The 19,939-nt window shown below is 41.3% G+C and overlaps 1 protein-coding gene across 8 annotated transcripts in view; it reads left to right on the top strand.

Annotated features, from left to right (window-relative positions):
* grin1a (glutamate receptor, ionotropic, N-methyl D-aspartate 1a) overlaps window positions 1-19,511 on the top strand; it is a 34,485-nt gene extending 14,974 nt beyond the window's left edge. For 2 of the 8 annotated variants that reach the window (XM_072371930.1, XM_072371928.1), the window contains 14 exons: window positions 691-777; window positions 1,161-1,296; window positions 1,605-1,732; window positions 3,542-3,706; window positions 4,543-4,661; window positions 5,015-5,127; window positions 5,565-5,713; window positions 5,815-5,972; window positions 6,533-6,694; window positions 7,012-7,121; window positions 7,471-7,616; window positions 12,776-12,802; window positions 13,578-13,688; window positions 17,535-19,511. In XM_072371930.1, coding sequence (XP_072228031.1) covers window positions 691-777; window positions 1,161-1,296; window positions 1,605-1,732; window positions 3,542-3,706; window positions 4,543-4,661; window positions 5,015-5,127; window positions 5,565-5,713; window positions 5,815-5,972; window positions 6,533-6,694; window positions 7,012-7,121; window positions 7,471-7,616; window positions 12,776-12,802; window positions 13,578-13,688; window positions 17,535-17,603 — 1,680 coding nt within the window. In that variant the 3' untranslated portion in view covers window positions 17,604-19,511. Of the gene's footprint in view, window positions 1-690; window positions 778-1,160; window positions 1,310-1,604; window positions 1,733-3,541; window positions 3,707-4,542; window positions 4,662-5,014; window positions 5,128-5,564; window positions 5,714-5,814; window positions 5,973-6,532; window positions 6,695-7,011; window positions 7,122-7,470; window positions 7,617-12,775; window positions 12,803-13,402; window positions 13,689-17,534 lie in introns of those variants that run through there. The other 6 variants (XM_072371929.1, XM_072371927.1, XM_072371934.1 and 3 more) reach the window with 4 other exon arrangements.
* The last annotated feature ends 428 nt before the right edge of the window (window positions 19,512-19,939 follow it).

Below are 19,939 nucleotides of genomic sequence, written 5' to 3'. Positions count from 1 at the left end.
GGGAAACAGGAGCTGCGTGGTTTTTTTTTATTATTTAAATGTGCTGCACGAACCTGAGATATAAATTCCGAATGAGCACTGTTTTTTTTTTTTTTAGATTTACAAGCACGACATTTACTACCACTACGACTACGACACAGATAGCTAAGGGAGCGAATGAAAGAAACCGACGTCTATGGACAGGTGAAGGTTGTACTTAACTGTGTGCTTTGAGAATTGCTCTTTGGATTCCGAAATGGCTGTGCTGTGTGCATCAAAATTATTTTCCCAGCAAATGGGGTTTGCTCTGGTGTCCAACTCCAGTGTGAAAGCTGCATCTGCTGATAAAGGCTGCAAGATGCAGCTGAAAGCTCCAGAAGAGGCATCTCATTTTGAAAACCTATTGCTATCAAAAAGCCTGCTCATCATGGTATTTATGGTGGCAATTTAAATAGGCCAAGCAGATATTTAGGTCTGCGTGGATCAGCATTTCAGTTCCCTGTTGATAAATACAACAGTACTAAGTTCCTGAAACCCCTCAGGTAAAATACGTAATTCAAAGGTAGATGCAATAAATAAATGAACTGCTAAGCTGTGGTTATATAAGGGTGACTCATTAGTGATGCCTACCCGCAGTGTTAGAGTCTCATCAGCAGCATGCCTTCTGCCAGCTCTCTCCTATAACACTGTAAGTGTTTGGCTTCCCTGCAGGTGGTAATGAACAATCAGCGGAAGATCATCTGGCCCGGAGGAGAGACTGAGAAACCACAAGGCTTCCAGATGTCCACTCGATTAAAGGTGGGCTACCTTCACTTTGCCGCTGCAGTGCGACAGTCACGTCGGCACACAGATAGCGCGGACCTGGGCTGATGCACCCATGTTAGACAGTGCTCTAACATTTCTCTTGCACAGGGGAAGTAAAGTTAATCCATGCTCAAAAAGATACTAATGTTTTCGCTGTGACTTTCGTCCCTTCTTATCTATCCCGCAAATAGCCTCTTCTCTGTGACCTCATCAGTAATTCACCTGTTAGCCTTTGTGTGACCATGTGTATCAGTGTATAGCTGGGTTTTTCCTGAGTATTATTAATTTTTTGTCTCTTTTTCTACCACACTGAAGGGGATCGCGATGACTCCTTCTCTTAGTACATGATAAACAACTTTGTGTCCCGTCTGTTGTAGATAGTGACGATACACCAGGAGCCATTTGTGTATGTGAAACCAACTCAGCTGGATGGAACATGCAAGGAGGAAATTACGTTAAATGGAGTCTTAATTAAAAAGGTTATCTGCACTGGGCCCAATGAGACCATCCCAGGTAACACATCAGGGACGTTTATAATATCAATGTGCTTTTAGCGCACTCGCCACCACTGGAGATGCATACATATATATGCAGTAGGTATCTATATATGTATGCATGCAGCCATTCAGAATGCGTGATTGTTGGGGGGCTGGACGTGCCTTGCCTGTGTGTTGTGTGGCTGTGCGTTGTCTGGAGTGGACCATTGTGTCACGCATTTTGTTCAGTCTGCGTGCGCCGCCTTTGGATTGAAAAAAAAAAAACATCTGACCAATTTCCTCCGGAGTGTTTGTAACTTGCAACAATTGCTGGTTTTGTTACAGGACGCCCAATTGTACCCCAGTGTTGTTATGGATTCTGTATTGACCTCCTGATCAAGTTGGCCATGACCATGAACTTTACCTATGAGGTTCACCTGGTGGCTGATGGAAAATTTGGAACCCAAGAGCGGGTTAGTTTTACCTTGAAAGAATAATTTATCATATCGTTTTTGCATGAGACGCAGAATGCACGCAATTTCTTTACAGAACGTGCATGTTCGGGGGATTTGCTCTTCCTTATTTATCATGTATCATAAAACCAACTTGACCATATAATAGGGAAAGAAAGACTCATATTTCATCAGAGCAGTAAAAAACTAACATCATTAAACAAAACAAACAGTAACTGTTTCTTCACAACCAAGATTTAATCTTCTAACTTCAGTTTCATTCTTTCTGAAACAAAAGGAGTAAATGAAAGTTTTTTCAATTACCAAAGCAGCCACCCCAACATTATTAACAATAAATCAGCAGTTGGGAAAACAAAATGATTTTGATAAGATTGGAAATTGATATAACAGGAATACATATTCAACTGACATTTGGGACATTTCATTTGCAGTTCATTTGCAGCTTTCAATATTTGTATTTTTGGATTCCAGTTCTTACTTTTTTCAATATTCCTAAGAGCTTTCTTACTCATCAGTTAATTTTACAGTCTTAGCAAATGAAACTCCTCTAGTTTGTCCTTTTTCAACTGCATGTAGGTTACAAAAGGGCAAGAATTCCAGTGAGACTGAATCAGATGCTTGTTACCCACTGACTGTCATCTTTGCATCGCACCACCTTATATTCAGTTCTGTGTAATTAACTGGTTGCCCACTCCCAGACTGCATGCATGCATGCACTGCCTCAACTGTTCTGTGGTGCATGCAGTTGGAGGCCGCAATCTTACACATAATTTACATACTGAAGACTTCTTGTTTTGGCGTGGCTCATTCAAGCCCCTGGGGAAGGTTTCGTCTTTGTGCAAGTGAAGTAGGACACATGCTGGAATCAGCTATATATAACCTAACTTTATAATGTTCAAGTGGGACACCATAATGTATTTCTAGAACTTAAAATGGCTGTCTTATGTCATATCCATACAGTAAATAAAGGTTTTACTTGCAGACACTAATTTAACACACAAAGGTGTGTTGCTCCGGTTTAGCTAACCTACCTTTATATTTGCACAGTAACACATTAACATTGGCCAGCCAAACGTGAAATGGTCTTAATCTGATGATTTATGTCCACAGATGTGACTTTTGACCTTTTTTTCATGCGACTGGACATAAAAATAGATAAAAAGAAGAACACAGTGTAACATTTTATGATATAGTCACAAAGTCATTGTTGTAACATTCACAACTGGAAGCTTGGATGAGTTGAATGGTGGAGTTCCTCATGACAGTCACTGATATTTCACAATATCTTCACTCTGAAATGTCATTTTAGGATTTAGTTATCGTGCTGTCACTCTTTTACACAAAACAAAGTTACCTTAAAGTTCATGTTGGGTGTCAGTACAAACACAAAGTTGTTGTTTTATCGAAGCTAACAGACTAACAAACTACTAGTAAATTATAATTTACATTTTTTAAAGCTAAAACTAGCTCAGGAAATGACAAATATTGGTTTAAATTTCTTTTTAAAATTAGTTCTTCACAAAATGTCAACGCAGATGTTAACAGAACAAAATGAACAGAAATCCTGCATATAAGAAGCAGAACACTCAACTCTAAGCCCAACAATCAAAGTACAATGATGCTATTCTACTGTTCTGGTGTTGCCCATCACAAAAATATTTGAAAAAAGAGAGAAGAGGCTCTCTTTTGATATATAAGATCCCGTCTTGGCTTTGCCCAAATCCTGAAAGGTTGGAAACGTTCTGTGGTCTACACGACAGCAGCTTGATAAGTGATCATCATGTAAACGCTTTCCTTTCTGCAATTCAGGTGAACAACAGTAACAAGAAGGAGTGGAATGGCATGATGGGAGAGCTCCTGGGGGGCCTGGCTGACATGATTGTTGCCCCGCTGACTATAAACAACGAACGAGCCCAGTACATTGAGTTCTCCAAACCATTTAAATATCAAGGCCTCACTATCCTTGTTAAAAAGGTAACATATTCTGTTCTTGTTTGTGCCAGCTCAACTCCAGGGAGTTGCATGTAAAGTTCCCTTATGGTAAACCTCTAAGGAAAATTTGTCATCTGTGCTTCTACAAAATCCCAGTTTTTGCCAGCTGTTGGGGTAAATGTAACTTGTGCAATAGCCTATGCACTTTGGGTGCATCAGAGGAGTTTGAAAACACTTAATATAGTTAAAACATGCTTGTTATCAAGGTCACAAAGATGTCATTCATTTTTTCCAATTTGGATGAGAGACATTCAAGGTTAATGACAACATGACAAAGAAATGCACTCTTATGCTTCCTGCATGGTCCACAGGTACTGGATTATAAAGAACCACCAGTTTTCAGCCATAGCTGTTAGCCATTATTATGTCTATTAAGTTCACAGATCCAAATGTCCACTAGATTTATTTCATTTCCACAAGTCAAACTCTCTAAGCACGCAAAGATTTTGCATCCATACTGTATGTGCCTGTTGTTATTATTATGAGGTGATGCAGCCAGTCAGTACTTGCCACAACTATATTTCTTTGACAATAATAAAAGGCCATCTCATAAGTTCAAAATGACAGGGGTGATAGCTTTATGAATTTCATCACATACGGACATGTTTATAGAAACTGTGCCTGGAAACATTCAAAGAAAAACTGTGTGGAAAAACAGCATGGCGAGATTTATTTAATAAGAATGTATGCAAGCTGAAATATTATGGATATGGAAGCAAATGTGTGTTTTTCTCGATCATTTCTAATTATTCATAAGATACAAAAATCAAAGATGTATATAATCAATCGATAACTGTATCTGATGTGTGTGTGTTTAGGAAATACCTCGCAGTACACTGGACTCGTTTATGCAGCCGTTCCAAAGCACGCTGTGGCTGCTGGTGGGTCTTTCGGTGCACGTGGTGGCGGTGATGCTTTACCTTCTAGACCGGTTCAGGTACAAGTGGGACCTGTTTGTCCATTTGTGTGCGTGTAGATGTGTACTCACTTTGTGTGTGTGCGTGTGTGTGTGTGCGTGTGTGTACATGCACGCCTGAGCACTGCAGATCTTCCCTCGGTGTGGACAACGTGGCAGACAGAGGTGAAGATCGGCTCTGATCATCCCAGCGCTCTGTGTCTGTGCTGCCATCTTTAGCCTGTTTTATTTCTCAGGACTTTCTCTGTCTTGCTTCGCTCGCTCATGTTTAGTTCCCGTCTTTGGCTGGGGTCGCCAGGGTTTTTCCACCCTCCACAGGTTCTCAGCAATTTCTCATTTTATCTTCTGCAACCCTCCCACTTTCTTCCCTCTAGCCCATTTGGAAGATTTAAAGTAAACAGTGAAGAAGAAGAAGAAGATGCCCTCACCTTGTCATCTGCCATGTGGTTCTCCTGGGGAGTGTTGTTGAACTCTGGAATTGGAGAAGGTAAGACAGAGCAGCCAGTGCCCGTACAGAACACTGTGATTCTGTCACTCTTTACTTTTGTAAATGGACCAACATCTAGGGTGTTTAAGGCTCCATGTGCTGCCTCTGTGTCATCTTTTTCTCTGAGGATTATGACATATTTGCCTTCAAATCACGTTTTATAAACAGGCGTTGGTGAAGTTTCTGCTGTATGTTTCCTTTCCTTGTGTCATTTGTCTGAAGTATTTTCTCTTTATTTCTGATATTCTAGCAGGTCATGTTTTTTTTTTTTGTCAATTAGGTCCAATCTCTGTTTGTTGAAATATTTTATAATGACAAAATTACAGAATGCAGAAGTATCAGTTTTACAAGGTTACTGGAACCAAAGATAAGGCTAATCGACAAGATGAACCTAATCTGAGAGGGTAATTTACCGAGCTAAAAAACTCATCACACAGGTGCCCCGCGCAGCTTCTCAGCGAGAATCCTCGGAATGGTGTGGGCTGGCTTTGCTATGATCATTGTGGCTTCTTATACTGCCAACCTGGCTGCCTTCCTGGTGTTGGACCGGCCTGAGGAGCGCATCACCGGCATCAACGACCCGAGGGTAGGTGATACAAAAAAAAAAAAGTATTAATATGTGGAGATTGAAGGAAGTGGAATTTCTTCCTGTTTTGATTTGTGTGTCCTGTCTTTGTCTCTGTGCAGCTGAGAAACCCATCTGACAAGTTCATCTATGCCACGGTGAAACAAAGTTCCGTGGATATCTACTTTCGGCGGCAGGTGGAGCTTAGCACCATGTACCGCCACATGGAGAAGCACAACTATGAGAGTGCCGCTGAGGCTATCCAAGCCGTGCGTGACAAGTGAGTCTCGGCCAGCCTGCGCCGGCCAGAGCACGTGTCGCCGGCTGCTTGACCTGTCGGGCACATAGAGCAGGGCCAAGCCAGTTATCTCAGGGATAGGGACATGGACCTCCCGGACCAGGTGGAAGTGGCAGGTCTTACTGCGATGTTCCCTCTGGTTCAGGTCCATCACCCAGGAAAAACAGTTTTCCAGGGACAGTAGCAGGCGTAGATGTGTCAGTGAGCACTGACACCAGTGTGAGGTTGAGCTAACATTGAGTTCAGGAGCACCCTTTTTCAGGTTGCACCCAGGCGAACATCTTTGAGATTGAGGGAATCCAATGGGGGACGCGCCCTCACCCATCTGGCATTGGATTTCATTTGGGCCATAAGCAGCGGTAGAGAGTTCTGGTAATCGCTGAATGACACACACGTTCTGGCGTGCGAGAGAGAGAGAGAAGGGTGGGAGCCGTAAATGTGTATGTAAATCATTGTACTGTTGCACCGTAACCCCCTCCTTCCCCTCCTCCTCCTCCTCCCTACCTCCTCCTCCTCCTCCCTCCCCTCCCCCTCCCCCACAGCAAGCTGCATGCTTTCATCTGGGACTCTGCGGTGCTGGAGTTTGAAGCCTCGCAGAAGTGCGACCTGGTGACCACGGGAGAGCTGTTTTTCCGTTCGGGCTTTGGCATAGGCATGCGCAAGGACAGCCCCTGGAAACAGAATGTGTCCCTGGCCATTCTCAGGTCTGTCCCAGCAGAAGCTGCGTTTCTCGTATGACTTCTTTTTTTCTTTTTTTTTTTTGTTTGTTATCAATATGATTTTCATGGTCAAGTATTGACCAGTTACAGCCATCCAATTCATTGCCTTATGTCACATCTCTCTTTGTATCTCCCCTCTCCTGCCCTGTTTGTTTCTGTCAGATTAATGTCTGTCTGTAAGTCCACCTGTCTCTGTTGCATTAATGTTGCAGTCTGGGAGTGAGCGACTCGAATGATCCGTCATTTGCGGCACTTTTATTAACTTTGTTACTTCTCTCCCCACCAACCCCAACCCCCTGCAGTTCTCATGAGAACGGCTTCATGGAAGACCTAGATAAAACCTGGGTGAGATACCAGGAGTGTGACTCAAGGAGCAATGCCCCAGCCACACTCACCTTTGAAAACATGGCAGGTATGGTCCATATGGCGTAGAAAAAGCGTTAAAAGTGATTGGACAAAAACTGCAGTGGTAAGGTACTGTAGCCCTTTTTTGTCCAATACCTTTGCAATATCGTTGTTTTAGTGTCAGCGTGGGTGCTCTGTGTCCAGTACAATATCATGTGCTGTGGTTTTGTGCATACATGGTCTTCTATTAATACTGTGTGGTTTGCAGCCGCTGTCGTCAGTAGGAGCTGGTTAAGAAAAGAGGGGCGACCACTGAGCATTACACGCAGACCATGCCTTCATGCTCAGTGGGAGCGGCGGAATTGTAGACCGGTCGCTCATGTTTCTGTTTCTGTACGTCTGTCCCTCCCTAACAGGAGTCTTCATGCTGGTCGCTGGAGGCATTGCGGCAGGGATCTTCCTCATCTTTATTGAAATTGCCTATAAACGCCATAAAGACGCCCGCAGGAAGCAGATGCAGCTAGCCTTTGCGGCCGTCAATGTTTGGAGGAAGAACTTGCAGGTAGGAATGATCCCTCATGTCTGCTTACACCCAGGATGGAAGGGCCTTAACCAGATTAAAATTGACCCGTCAAAGCCCCTCTCTCAAGCTGGTTAACTTCAGTCTCCCAACATATCCTCTGGAACTTTTAACTCATCTGTAGCGGTCAGACCCCCAGATAACCAAAGGAGAAACTGTTACCTATATTTGATTTATGGCATCGTGAGTAGCCACCTTATGGGTCTTAATGGTTTCCAGGAGCCAACTGCACCCATATCTCTTGTGTGTGCCTGCAGGAAAATAAGGAGACCTCTGGGAGTCAAGCGGTGACTGGGACACCCTCTTTAGTATGTAGCAGAGACATTTCCACTCCCATGTCACTGCTCGCTGTTAGAGTAACAATAAAATAAGTCGACCCTCTAACATGATGGATATCCACGATAAAACTTCACCACCTTCGTCCATGGCATGAACTAATAGTTATAAGATGCTGCTGTGGCACTATATGCTTCATAAGGTCATATGATGGATACAAGAAAAAGACCGTAAACATAAACAAATCCCCTGCCAGAAACAGTAAACAGATATAACAGTAGTGTCGATGCTTTGATCATACCATCATGGATTTTTTTCCACTCTTGCAGTCACATAACAGCCAGGAGCTAAACATACAAATAGAGCACAAAGAGCAAAATCAATGCCCTGGCATAGTCATGGGGCAGTGACCCTCGCAGTACTGTCAGCACACTATAGCGATATGGTGCAATTCTACAGTATACTACAGTGTCAACAATGCAGACACTAATATGTGTTAAAATATCATGCATACTGGAAGCTTCGTAGGACTCTACCTTTCTAAAACAATTGACAGTTTAAAGGGTCAGTTCACATTAATTAAAAGAAATGCATATGATTTTAAAATGCAGTTGAATGGAGCATCAGTTATGGTTTAGGACTAGCTCTGGGAGCACAGGACACAAATTAGATTCTTCTCTTTTTTCTAATTTTGAGTGAATGACCTGATTTCAGCAATAATCAAGCATAAGCAATGAGTACTTTTGCTTAGCCAATCAAGAATATGATTGGCCCATGTTCTCCAGTGCAATCAGTACAGCTGTGAGGCACCTCGCCACCTCTTTATCACAGTTTTATACTCACACCCTGATTGAATAGCTTTGGGGTGCAGAATTTCCACATTTAATGGCCTGATCACACTGTGAGCCTGTGATGTGGCCCCGGCAGAGTGTATCACTATGTAAGCCTCGAACCAACTTTTTGTCCCTGCTTAAAAGAGACAGCAGGGCAGGAGGAAGGTACAGTATAAAAATCACAAGTGCCTGTCAGCAAATCAGTGTCCTTCTAATGGGTGTCTGCCATCAAACTGACAAGTGTATGCAATTGTTGTGAGTGTCCTCATATGGATGTATGTTCTTTAGGCGCATACAGCAGGCGAACGCTTGCCCGGTGGCATTACTGAGAAAGGAGGGGGTTGCATTAGACTGCCTGCAGACCAGTGAAATTTATATCCATCTCAGTGAGGATCAAGTTTTTCTGCACCACTGAACATAGATGGCTCATGTGTGCTCATCCTGCCCTCTGACCGTCACTTTTGGACCTACAGCTAGAATAACAGGCACACGTAATCGTCACTGCTCTAACACCGAGGGAGCCTGCATGAATATTAGTCAGAATTCTATTTATATTATTTGGTTGTGCTGATTTGATTACTCTGCATGATCTAATTTCCATGAACCAAAAATAACAACTTGATCACGTAACACCCAAAGTCATCACAATAGAAAACCTTGGATCACAGTTTATGCGGCCTCCTCCTTCCTTAGTACAGCCAGCACTGAAATCTGCAGACTCATTGTCGGTATCATTTTGACTGCTTGTATGTGTGTTACATGTAATTATTGCTTATACTGCCTCAGGTTTGTGTATCTCACAAAGCACTGTGGAGGAATGTGCATCCACATGCCTTCAAACATAAACATAATTTCAGAGAACGTGCACATCTGACTAAGTCTGCTCATGCAGTAAATCCCTCATTCTGTGCAGGATGGCACTGTTGTTTACAAAGACATAAAAGTGCTCTGTTCATGCATGACTACATCCTGCTTTAAGAAACTGTAGCCGCAGAGATATAGAGGGGATAAACTTACTCTCTTCTAAGAATGATATTAAATCTTTATGTCCTTCCTTTATTAGCGTTTCTTTTTTTCACAAGTGACTACGTATGTGTAGTAGTGGAGGACCCAAATGCAGGTTGACAGATGAGAAGCAGACAAGTGAAGTAAACTGATAAAAACATTTTTTTTTTAAAAGCGCTGTAGGGGCAGCGTGTCCAAAAACATTAATCCAAAATACTGTGACGAGTGAGGCAGGATCAAAGCAAGACCTGGCATAGAGGAAAAACAACGATACACAATAGTGTAGTACACACACACGTATATATATGCAGTGAAGAGAGCAATGTCCAGCAATGTCCAGCAATGTCCAGAGCAATGTCCAGCATGGTGCAGGTTTGGCAGTCAGTAACAGAACACAGGTGTGAAGCATTGACAGGATTTAAAATTAAACCGAAGGCACAAAGAAGAAAATGCTTTGAAATAAAACAGGAAGTAAAGTTGAAAAAAAGGAAACTGAATGGTAAAAAACTAAAACAAAAAAAAATTAAGAACATAACAATAACCCAATGACCAAAGTGTGATAAGCTGGTTAAAATAAATGAGTATTTTATTCTCAAAAACACATTTTTCTTTTAGTAGCAGGTGATCACTACAACAGACCTAAAGACCTTTAAACTTATCTTTACTAGATGTTTACAGGTATGAATCTCATTGAATACTAATATTGTCCTGTTTCTGTTGCTCACTGACATTTTCTAACTTTTAGCTTAAATGAAAACAACATGTAAGCTTTGTGTTTTGTGTTTAGGTTCTTTCCACAGGATTCATGTGTCCTAATCAGTTATTAATGATTCAGAGGTCGTTGCAACTAAATCTCACAAATTATTGCAAGTAACACGTTTTACTTGAATAAAGTTATGCCAAACAAGGATCGTACTGCACTGCCTTCCCTGCACTATACGGAAGGCAGGGAAGTGAGGTAAACTAATTAACTTTAAAAAACAAAACCAACAATGCTGCAGTGGCAGAGTGCCTGAAAACATAAATTCAAGACAGAGCAAGCAACTCTGTACCTCTCTAGATCTGTTAATATTACATTATCGGCATGTTTCTGACAAAGAAGTAGGTCTCCAAGTACAACTGTTGAATGATGTTACTAAATGTTTTACGCAGTAATTATTGGAACATTATTGGTACACATGCATTACTACAAGTTCAAGGGATTGGACAAGGGCCACTTTGCTTAAACCAGCAGGTATTTTAACCAAAGTGTGTTTCATATATCTCAATAAGACCTCTGAAAATTGGGCACAACAAGGCTTAATATGTCACCTTAAAAGCAGAAAACATGGGAACCAAAAGTATTTGGGTAGGTAAGATATGCTCCATACTTGTTGCTTGTTCATCTTTGACAGTGCTATTGTTGTATTAACAGCTTGTTTCTACAGGCTTCCACTGCCCAAATAATTAGTTATTAATGATTTCATTGCAAAAGTCAAGCACAATCAAGTTTGAATGTTAAAAATATGCTTTTGTATGAATTTGATACTATTGTTAAAAAATTCTTCCTAACTAATTAATGTATAGATTTACACAGTAAAAGTTTTACATCACTGGTAACATCTCTGGGGCTGTTAGTTTGGATGACTGAGAGGCTACATGTTTAGCTTTTAGCTTCTCCTTTTCAAGCAGATGTTACTCAGAGGTGCACTATCTGAACAAAACTAAAACTGGCGTCACTTTGGGATGACAGCTAAGGCTCAGAAAGCCCCACGACGTGATGATAACAATTATGGTGTATAATGATGCTGCGCTATAGCAGCTCACTTCCATTTCCAACGTGAAACAGACGGTTGCAGTGCATTTGTGCAAGTCCCATCCCTCGCTTCCATCTGACGGTTCAGCATGCCCAGCATGGCCGGGACTGCGCGCACGCAGCACCTCATCAGGGCTCAGAGCGGCCAGGCTGCACTCCTGCAGTCTCAGATGAGTAAGAAACGGAGGAAAATAAAGGTTAAAACATGGGAGCCGATGTCACTTGGACATTGATTTTTCCTGAACCAATACCAATGCACTGCATTACTAACCATTTACTAACATGAGATGTCATCTTCCAACAGGAAAAATAATCTATTCGTTATTCACCTGCAACAAATCCTGTAATGTCACTCACCAGTCCTCCTCAGCCCACTATTATCTATACCTGCTCTCCACCTGATTTAATGTATATTGTCAGGGGATCGAGAGAAAAGTGCTGGTTGGTGGGGTCGTTGGTGGTACAAATGTGTCCTGAAAGAGCCAAATCATGTGACCTGATGATAAAGGATGTACTGCGGGGCCAGTGCTGGCCAGAATTTATTTGTCATGCTATTTGTTTTGTGTTTAATTATTCTATGTTTTCCTTCCTTATCCCTCCCTTCCATCCATGAAATGTTTTGGCATGTTGAAATTCACACCACACTGCCCTGCCCGTCTGAAGGGCCTCCCCTGCTGCTGCAACTCAACTATCCACCACATATTCTTTATCAGCATCCATCTTAGAGTGCTTTTTTCTTTTTTGTTCCCCTTTCTTTTATAAGTAGCTTCTTTTAGCCACCATTTGCTGATATTATCTCAAAATCAGTGACAGGACGACTGCAAATCTTTTCTTTCTTGCACTTTAATTGCAGTAATAATTACAAGGTTCGCTCCTCTGTGGGCGATCCTCCCAGCTCTGTTGTTTTTATCCTACGCCATGCTCCATCCCGTTCCCTTGTGTGTGGGGTGAATTTCCATTATACCTGTTTGAAGGTATAATGACTTTAAATGGGCTTCAATTTCTGACTTTTGTCGCTATTGTTCTCCCTCTTTGATATGCACCTTAGTGGCATCTGATACGTAGCTTCTCAGTTTTTTTTTATACCTGCCTGGCTTTGGATGTGGATGTTTGCTTTGCTAGTTTATTTTTCTTTTCTAAAGCAGTATCTGCCCTTGCTTAAGGCTTTTCTTTAAAGTAATAATCAGGTGGATGGAAATTTATTTTTACTTTTCTTTTCTCCCCCTATGCAGCCCTCTTCCTCTCTAGAGACTCAGGATGTAAGAATACCTTAATATGAGTTTTTTGCTTCTCTTTTTGCACACAAATAATGCAGTTTTTGTGAGAGTAGCTGTGGGGCACTCTGAGGGAGGGAGGGCACCAAACTGGCTTGCCATCTTGTAAGGAAATGGTAAAGACTGCATCTTTTACTTTGACAGGTATGCATTGTTTTCCAGAGCTCTGTCATGTGGCAGAACCGAGTGCAGAGTAGATTGTAGAAACTTAATTAAGTCATATATAGCATGTTTGGTTGACCCATCAAATTTGAGATTGCTTGTGTGTGGAGATGAAGTGTGTGTGTTCAGGCGATGGTGAATATCTTAGATGATTTAAAGTAGTATAACATAAGTTTCACACCCACTGACATCTTTACTAGTCATCACCCATTCCAATGCATTTCTAGGGGTCGAGTGAATGTGCAAGCACATTTCTGAGGGATTAATGTGCCATCTTGTGCAGTCAGAGTGTGATAATGTTGCATAAAATGTAGACAAACGCCCTCATATCAGACTGACGAGACAACTTCCACGCTCACATCTAACAAGCTTTATCCCTTTCTTCCTCCCTCTTTTCGCCTATTACACTTCCAAATGATGTAGTCTTTTTTTTCACATGGACCCTCCCAATAATTAGACAATAAAGAATAAGATAATTTACTGAAGAGATGGGTGCTGGTGGTTTTGGTGGTGAGGAGAGAGATGGGGTGAGACTGAAAGCACAGTTATCACCCCAGCCATAGAGCATAAATAATGTTTCTACATATATTCATTTTAGGATAGGAAAAGTGGTAGAGCAGAGCCCGACCCCAAAAAGAAAGCCTCTTTTAGGTCCATCAGTACCACCCTGGCCTCCAGCATCAAGAGACGTAGGTCCTCCAAAGACACGGTAAGAAGAAAAAGAAGCAACAACTTCCCTTGTTTCTTCCTCCTTCTCTTTTCTCTCCTCCTCTGTCTCTAGTTTCATCCTTCTTCTCTCTGTCCTCTCTGTTTACATCCCCATATCCGACCACGAAAGAGTGCCATGTTCAACTCACTCATTTCCACATGGCTCCGCGGCCTCGCCAAGTGTCTGTCCCTTCACCATCGATCAGCCATTAACATTAAGGGGTCATAGTTCCTCTACAGGCAGGAGGTTGTCAGTACAGGATCTCATGTCAGGCAAGGACCTTGGCCCGGATTTTTGGAAGGGAATGTCCCAAGTGTCCAGGACATATATTGAGGTTTTGACGGGAGTAGTGTCTTTTAGAGGAGAGGGGCGACAAAAGAAAGGAGTCTGCCAGTGGTGGTTTGTCTTGGGCTGCTCTTCTTTCCTGCCTCTGGTTTGGACGTAGATTCTGGCAGTTGTGTCCTCTTTTTGGTGGTGGACTTGTGGTGTGTGCGTACTGTATATGAACGTGTAACTGTTTATATATTTACGATCATGTCCTGTTGTTCTGACTGCTTGATCCTGTATATATCCATTGTTTCTTTGCACCGATCCTGCACTTCCTCTGTTTGGGTTTCCGCCGTTGGTTTGCTTATGTTTTGACAAGCATGCGCTGGTGTTCTGTCATTTTTTCCAAAATCCATTTTCAAGGTGGTCGTGATGGCCAGTCCTCCTGAGAAGAAAACCAATGCGTTGTCTTATTGACCAACATGTCTATTTCAGGATTAATCTCATGGATTTCTATTAATAAGTTTACTTTTTGCTTTGTCATATTTTGTTTGTCATAATTCTTGTTTAATTTCCAGTGTCCTTGTGGTATGAAATGCGCATGCCTCTTTCAGGGTATATTTTTAGGTGATGACGACAGTTTCTTTCACCTTTGAATGATTGTTTCTAACGACGTGACAAAGTCTGTGAAACCTTAGACTCTCACTGTGTTACAAGGCAAGCACAAGTTGTTTTTTTATCTTAAAGTCCCACTCCAGCAGTAATCAATCCTCTATAACTTATTGGTGTTCTTCGAAATTGTCCATTTCTACATTTTTGCCACGAAAAACCCCCTCTAATCCCCCCAGAACAATTCTATAACGTTTTCCCCATTCAGCGGCAATCTATGAATATGCTAATCCGGCCAAGCCCATATCTCCTTCTGCCAGCAGATATAACTGCTTACCTTGTATAGAGGAAACTAAATTATACAAGGTTGTATGTAAATGTAAGTATCAGGATGGTAGTGTATTCACTTTCAATTACTTTTATAATATTAGAAATGCACATATTGACTGGCTCCTGGCTAGCTAAAAGCTTGGAGCCGGCTTTAAAGCCAAAAGGATCATGATGCGTTTGACTATCTAAAATGCCCCCAGTACTTAATTTAATACTACCTGGTGATTATTTAACGCAGTTGAAAATGCCACAAGGCATTAATCAAACATCTGGTGACAATTTTTAAATGCCTGGTGCCTAGTGGCATTTGTAATGGCAAGTTTTAAACACCAGGTGGCGTTTAAAACCGCAACGAAAGCTGGCAAATTATTATCCTTTTGGCTTTCCATAGTTTGGATGATTTATCTCAAGATGTCTTGTAAACTAAGAAAAAATACATTCTCGACATGTTAAGAAGATTAAAAACTTGATTTATAGTAGAGCCGGCCTTTAATTTAATTTCACACAGTTTCTGTAACTATGCTTGACACTTTTGTTGCAGCACAATGAGAGTGTCAGGTTTTCTGTATTCCTTCACAGTTGAGTCGTAAAGCCCTGTTCATTGTGATTGGGAAAATGGGCTGCACAAGCTTGGAGTGTTCTGATAAAGCAATCACCTGTGGTCATTTGTACCCAGCTGCCCCTGCTGGACTAAATCATACTTGGACCTCTATGAAAGAAGTGAAAACAGCACTAATCTCTGGAGTCAGCAAAGAAAGTTTTTTGCACTAACATTGTGTTTGGGATATGTTTCGCAGGGCAGATATAGCCTTTGCCGGTTAGGCTAACTGGCTAAAAAGTAAAGCAAAAAGAAATTGTGTTTACATTTGAATTTCTGTCTCTCTTTCTCTTGTGTTAACTTTCTTTTTATGGCTGTTTCTGCACTGAAGTAAACTACCTTTACTCCCACCCCCCTTCGCATTAGAATCGGTTTTGTTTCAAGAAAAGAAGAGCGGGATTGCTATTGTTTTTATGTCTGTGTGAGGGTTTGGATACTGGTTTGGGAGTGCTAGTAGAATAAAAAAGCCTCCCAGAGGAAAAAAAACAAAAACAAAACAGGATTTAGTGTGACCAAAGAGAGATAATCTAATTAAAAGACCTGCCATCGTCAATCTTTGACCATTATTTTGATTTTATATCAATGTTCTTCTTTTATATTAATGGATATCAATGGACTTGAGTGTCAGTGTCCCTCACCCACATGCCACACTGCTCCTCTCTCCCTCTGCAAGCATGCCAATTACTTTAACTGTCATAGATGTAGAAACAGTAGAAACTCTATCTGTAGCTGTGCCATAGTCGTATTGTAATAAGTAGCTTGATAAGCATTAACTGTGGTTGTGATGTCAGTGAAGTGTCTCTCTTTTGCTGGTCCACTTGACCCCAGTAGGGTGTGCTGTTAGCAGGCCCTCAAGGTACAAGACACGAGGAGACCCAAACGGGGGCTGTAAGCTCTATGATGATGCAACTCGCGGGTCAAGGAGATGAAGGACATTCACTCAGACTCCTGCTGGTTAAAAAAAAATAAGAAAAAATAATGTTTTCAGAGTGGATGTCGCTTCATCTGTCAGCATGTTAGTTGCATCATAACAGCTTCTAAAGCTCAAATGCTTGAATGTATTGGCTTTATCAGCTCACAATGAGAGGCACCAAAATGATCTAATCTAGCTTGAATGAGAAAGACGGCAATGACACATGAGATGGGCACACCTCCTCTTTTGGTTAATCTATAATCTGATGCTTTGCTGCATGTTGGATCTATTAAATGGATTTTTCAACACAGAACTGTTTGTCAGGATTATGATTGGCATGTTCAGCTGTAAATAGAACACAGACGATTTACTCCACCCAATCCAGCTGTGTTCCAAATCATGCAATTCCACAGAAAGTTTTCGTTATTTTTTTCTTTTCTTTATCCTCTAGCTCACAATATTTAAAATGTTTAACAACTGGTTGTGTCATCAGGTTTTTATATTTTTGCTCAAAGTCTATCATCAGCCTCCTCAATCTGAAAAGACTCAAAACCAGTTTGCTGTTGCCATAGAGACTTAGCAAATGCATGAAATTGGGATCTTGTTTCCACTCTCAGCACTGTATAAGCCTATAATTCAACGCACTTTTAAAGAAGCACATTTGAGGAGGGGGAGGGTGGATGCAAGAGCCTTGCAGATCAGCCCTATGAAATTGGTCAGTAATTCATCTTTTCCTCCTGGGCTGCTAAAATTAGAGAAGCTGCCTGTCTGCATGCGTATAAATGACTGCACACAGATAAATGAACTGTCCGTTTTGGCCATGGTGTGAAATGATCACCCTGCCATGCAGCGGGAGTTGAAAATGTAAATGATGAATGCTTCAAACGCGCCTCTGTGGAGACTCTTGCCTTCTCCCGACTAACCCCCTTCAGGCACAACCAAACTGCTTCACAAAAAAATGGAACTAAATTTGAGGCTGCCTGAGAGGGGTTAGAGCGCCCTCCTACTTGTGCAGAAAATGATCACAACTTACTAAGTAAAGCTATTAAGTAAAGCTGCCAAACTTCACCCTTTTTCACCCTGTGTTTCTCGTCATCCTTCCTATCCGTGTTTTCTTTCACCTCTGCAGCAGTACCCACCCACTGACATCACGGGCCAACTCAACTTGTCGGACCCGTCTGTCAGCACTGTGGTGTAAAAAGAGAGCGACGCTGACGTTCGCTCCAAAAGGAGAGAGGAGACGAGATGAGAGGGGAGAAGAGGAAGCGAAGGGGGAGGACTGCGTGTTCCCTTCGTCGCCAAAGCCGAAGCTTCAGGTGTTTGGAGGAAACGACCTGCTGAACAAGTGGCTGACTACACTGAACTCGCACCTTTTTTTGAAGACAGGATTACCCGTTCTTAGATGTTTTTAGGGTCCCTGAGCATGCACAGAACAACCCAATCTGACTCACATATACAATCTTTTCCTTCTGTATATTATAAGCTAACTTATTTAACCTTCTTTTATCTTTTTCACTCACATAACCTTAATATTTGATGTTTTTCAATTTCTTGAGCAGCTGCATAGCTTTTAATGAACCAGGTTTAGTTTGGTTAAGTTTATGGATCAACTGGTTTTAGTGCAATTATTGGACTTGACATATCACTTCCAATTAGGGCATAGATACCACATGAATGGTATTTCTTAACAACATAGAGTGCAATACAAGAAGTACTGTCAGCTTCAGTTGAGAAGAGCTATTTTTAATAGGAACTGTCTGTGTTTTTATCTACACCTTAAAGGTTTTTAGATTCAATTTCATTATTGGGAAGCACTAATAATAGCACTGAAAGTGAGATTATAGCTACCTTGTCTACCAGTGAAGATGAAGAAAGCATGTGTGTGCCTGTATATGAATAAGAGCTTTATGTATAAGAATGATTATAATAATTATTGTCATTTTGTAGGCTATATAGCAGATTCTGTAAATGTTCAAACGATATCTTCCCTCGTTAATCTTGCACTAACCTGCCAAAGGCACATATTTTGAGCCTTAACTAAAGTTTGAGCTCTTACTAAAGTTTTAATTATATTTTATTGCAAGAGATAAGCAAGTGACATTATAAATTATATATAAATTAGCAATTTGATGAAATGGTTGAGTTTTTTTGTTTTTGTTGATGTTCAGCCATGACACAGGGCTTTTGTATTTGGGGACGCCCTCTCTCTTCCTCTCTCCTGCAGCAGCAGTCTTTCTCCTTTCCAGTGTTGAAGGGGTTGCATCAGGGGGCCAGGTTTTTCACCCAACCAGCACTCTGTCTTTCATGCAAAACCTCCTCCCTTGCACATCATTGGGGAACTTTTACACGAAGGCACCAGAGTGAATTGAGAGCTCAGCTCAGCTTGTGTCCAGGTCGTGGTTGGTTGCAAAAACAGGCCGTTTCCCATTTTCTGGAGATGAGAAACTATTGCTGTCTATAAGATCATGTCCTCTGTGGTGTCTGGCACTGCATTGCACTTTATGCTAAGGGGTCTCCCAAATTAATGGGAAAAAAACTACTTTACCAGTGAACTGCTACAGAACACCAACAACCTCTCTCAGACACGCTAAAACATTATGAAATCTTTCTTTTTTTTCTGATGTACTGGAAACTAAAACGCCGCTATCATGTTACATTTAAATGACCACTGAAAACACAGTTTGGTTTCTACTTTAAAACCAAGAGACTGCTTATCATATCCTCATTTAGTCCTGTGCATGCTTATGTGTTAATACCAGTGCTTTATTTTGTTTTGGATGTCAGCTGTTGACATGTACGGTTAGCTGAGCTGTATGGGGCACTTAAAAGTGAATGAAATGTAAATACAATCTGGTCCTGTGTATGAGGAGGTTATACTGCAACTGTATTGTGACTGCAGCTGAGAATGTCTTATACTATAGTTATTAATTCACACGATTGAAATACACAGGCACGTATCAACCCATGCACTCAAACATATACACACATGCACATTAAAAACCCCTTAAGGGAGGATTGACTTGCTTTTCTTACCTTTCTGAGTGAAGATCTTACATTGAATCATCTTGTTTATACAACTGTAAATAAAATATACCGATATTGTTCAAATCAACCAAACCTGTTCTTTAATCATTTTAAGGCTGCAACTCAGTTACGCACTTTAGCTAAACTGTTTTTAATTCATTCTTGAGTTTTAGTGTTAAAAAATGTGAGAGAATGTTGAAAATCACCTTCATACTGATTCACTTAAGATTTCAAGTGCTAAACATAAGATAACTATTAATATCAGAGAAAAAAAATGTAAGTGAAGCAAACTGCTTAGATGTGAAATCCCAAATGCACACCGAACACATCGAAGATTTTGGTTACCTTGCAACTTTTGACTAAATTAGTAACATTGTTTAATTTTATGCAACCTTTACTCACACGGTAGGTTCTGCGAAGGATTCAGCTGCGATATCAGTACAATGTGAACATCACCAGTGAGTGAGGCTGAAACTCAGTCCAGCAGTGGATCCCTAAATTTGTTCAAAT

Source organism: Leuresthes tenuis, unplaced genomic scaffold, assembly GCF_036924035.1.
Source record: "Leuresthes tenuis unplaced genomic scaffold, fLeuTen1.0.hap1 SCAF_19, whole genome shotgun sequence".
Lineage (NCBI taxonomy): Eukaryota > Metazoa > Chordata > Actinopteri > Atheriniformes > Atherinopsidae > Leuresthes > Leuresthes tenuis.
Note: the sequence above shows the minus strand (reverse complement) of the source record. Positions and strands in the feature narration are given on the sequence as shown.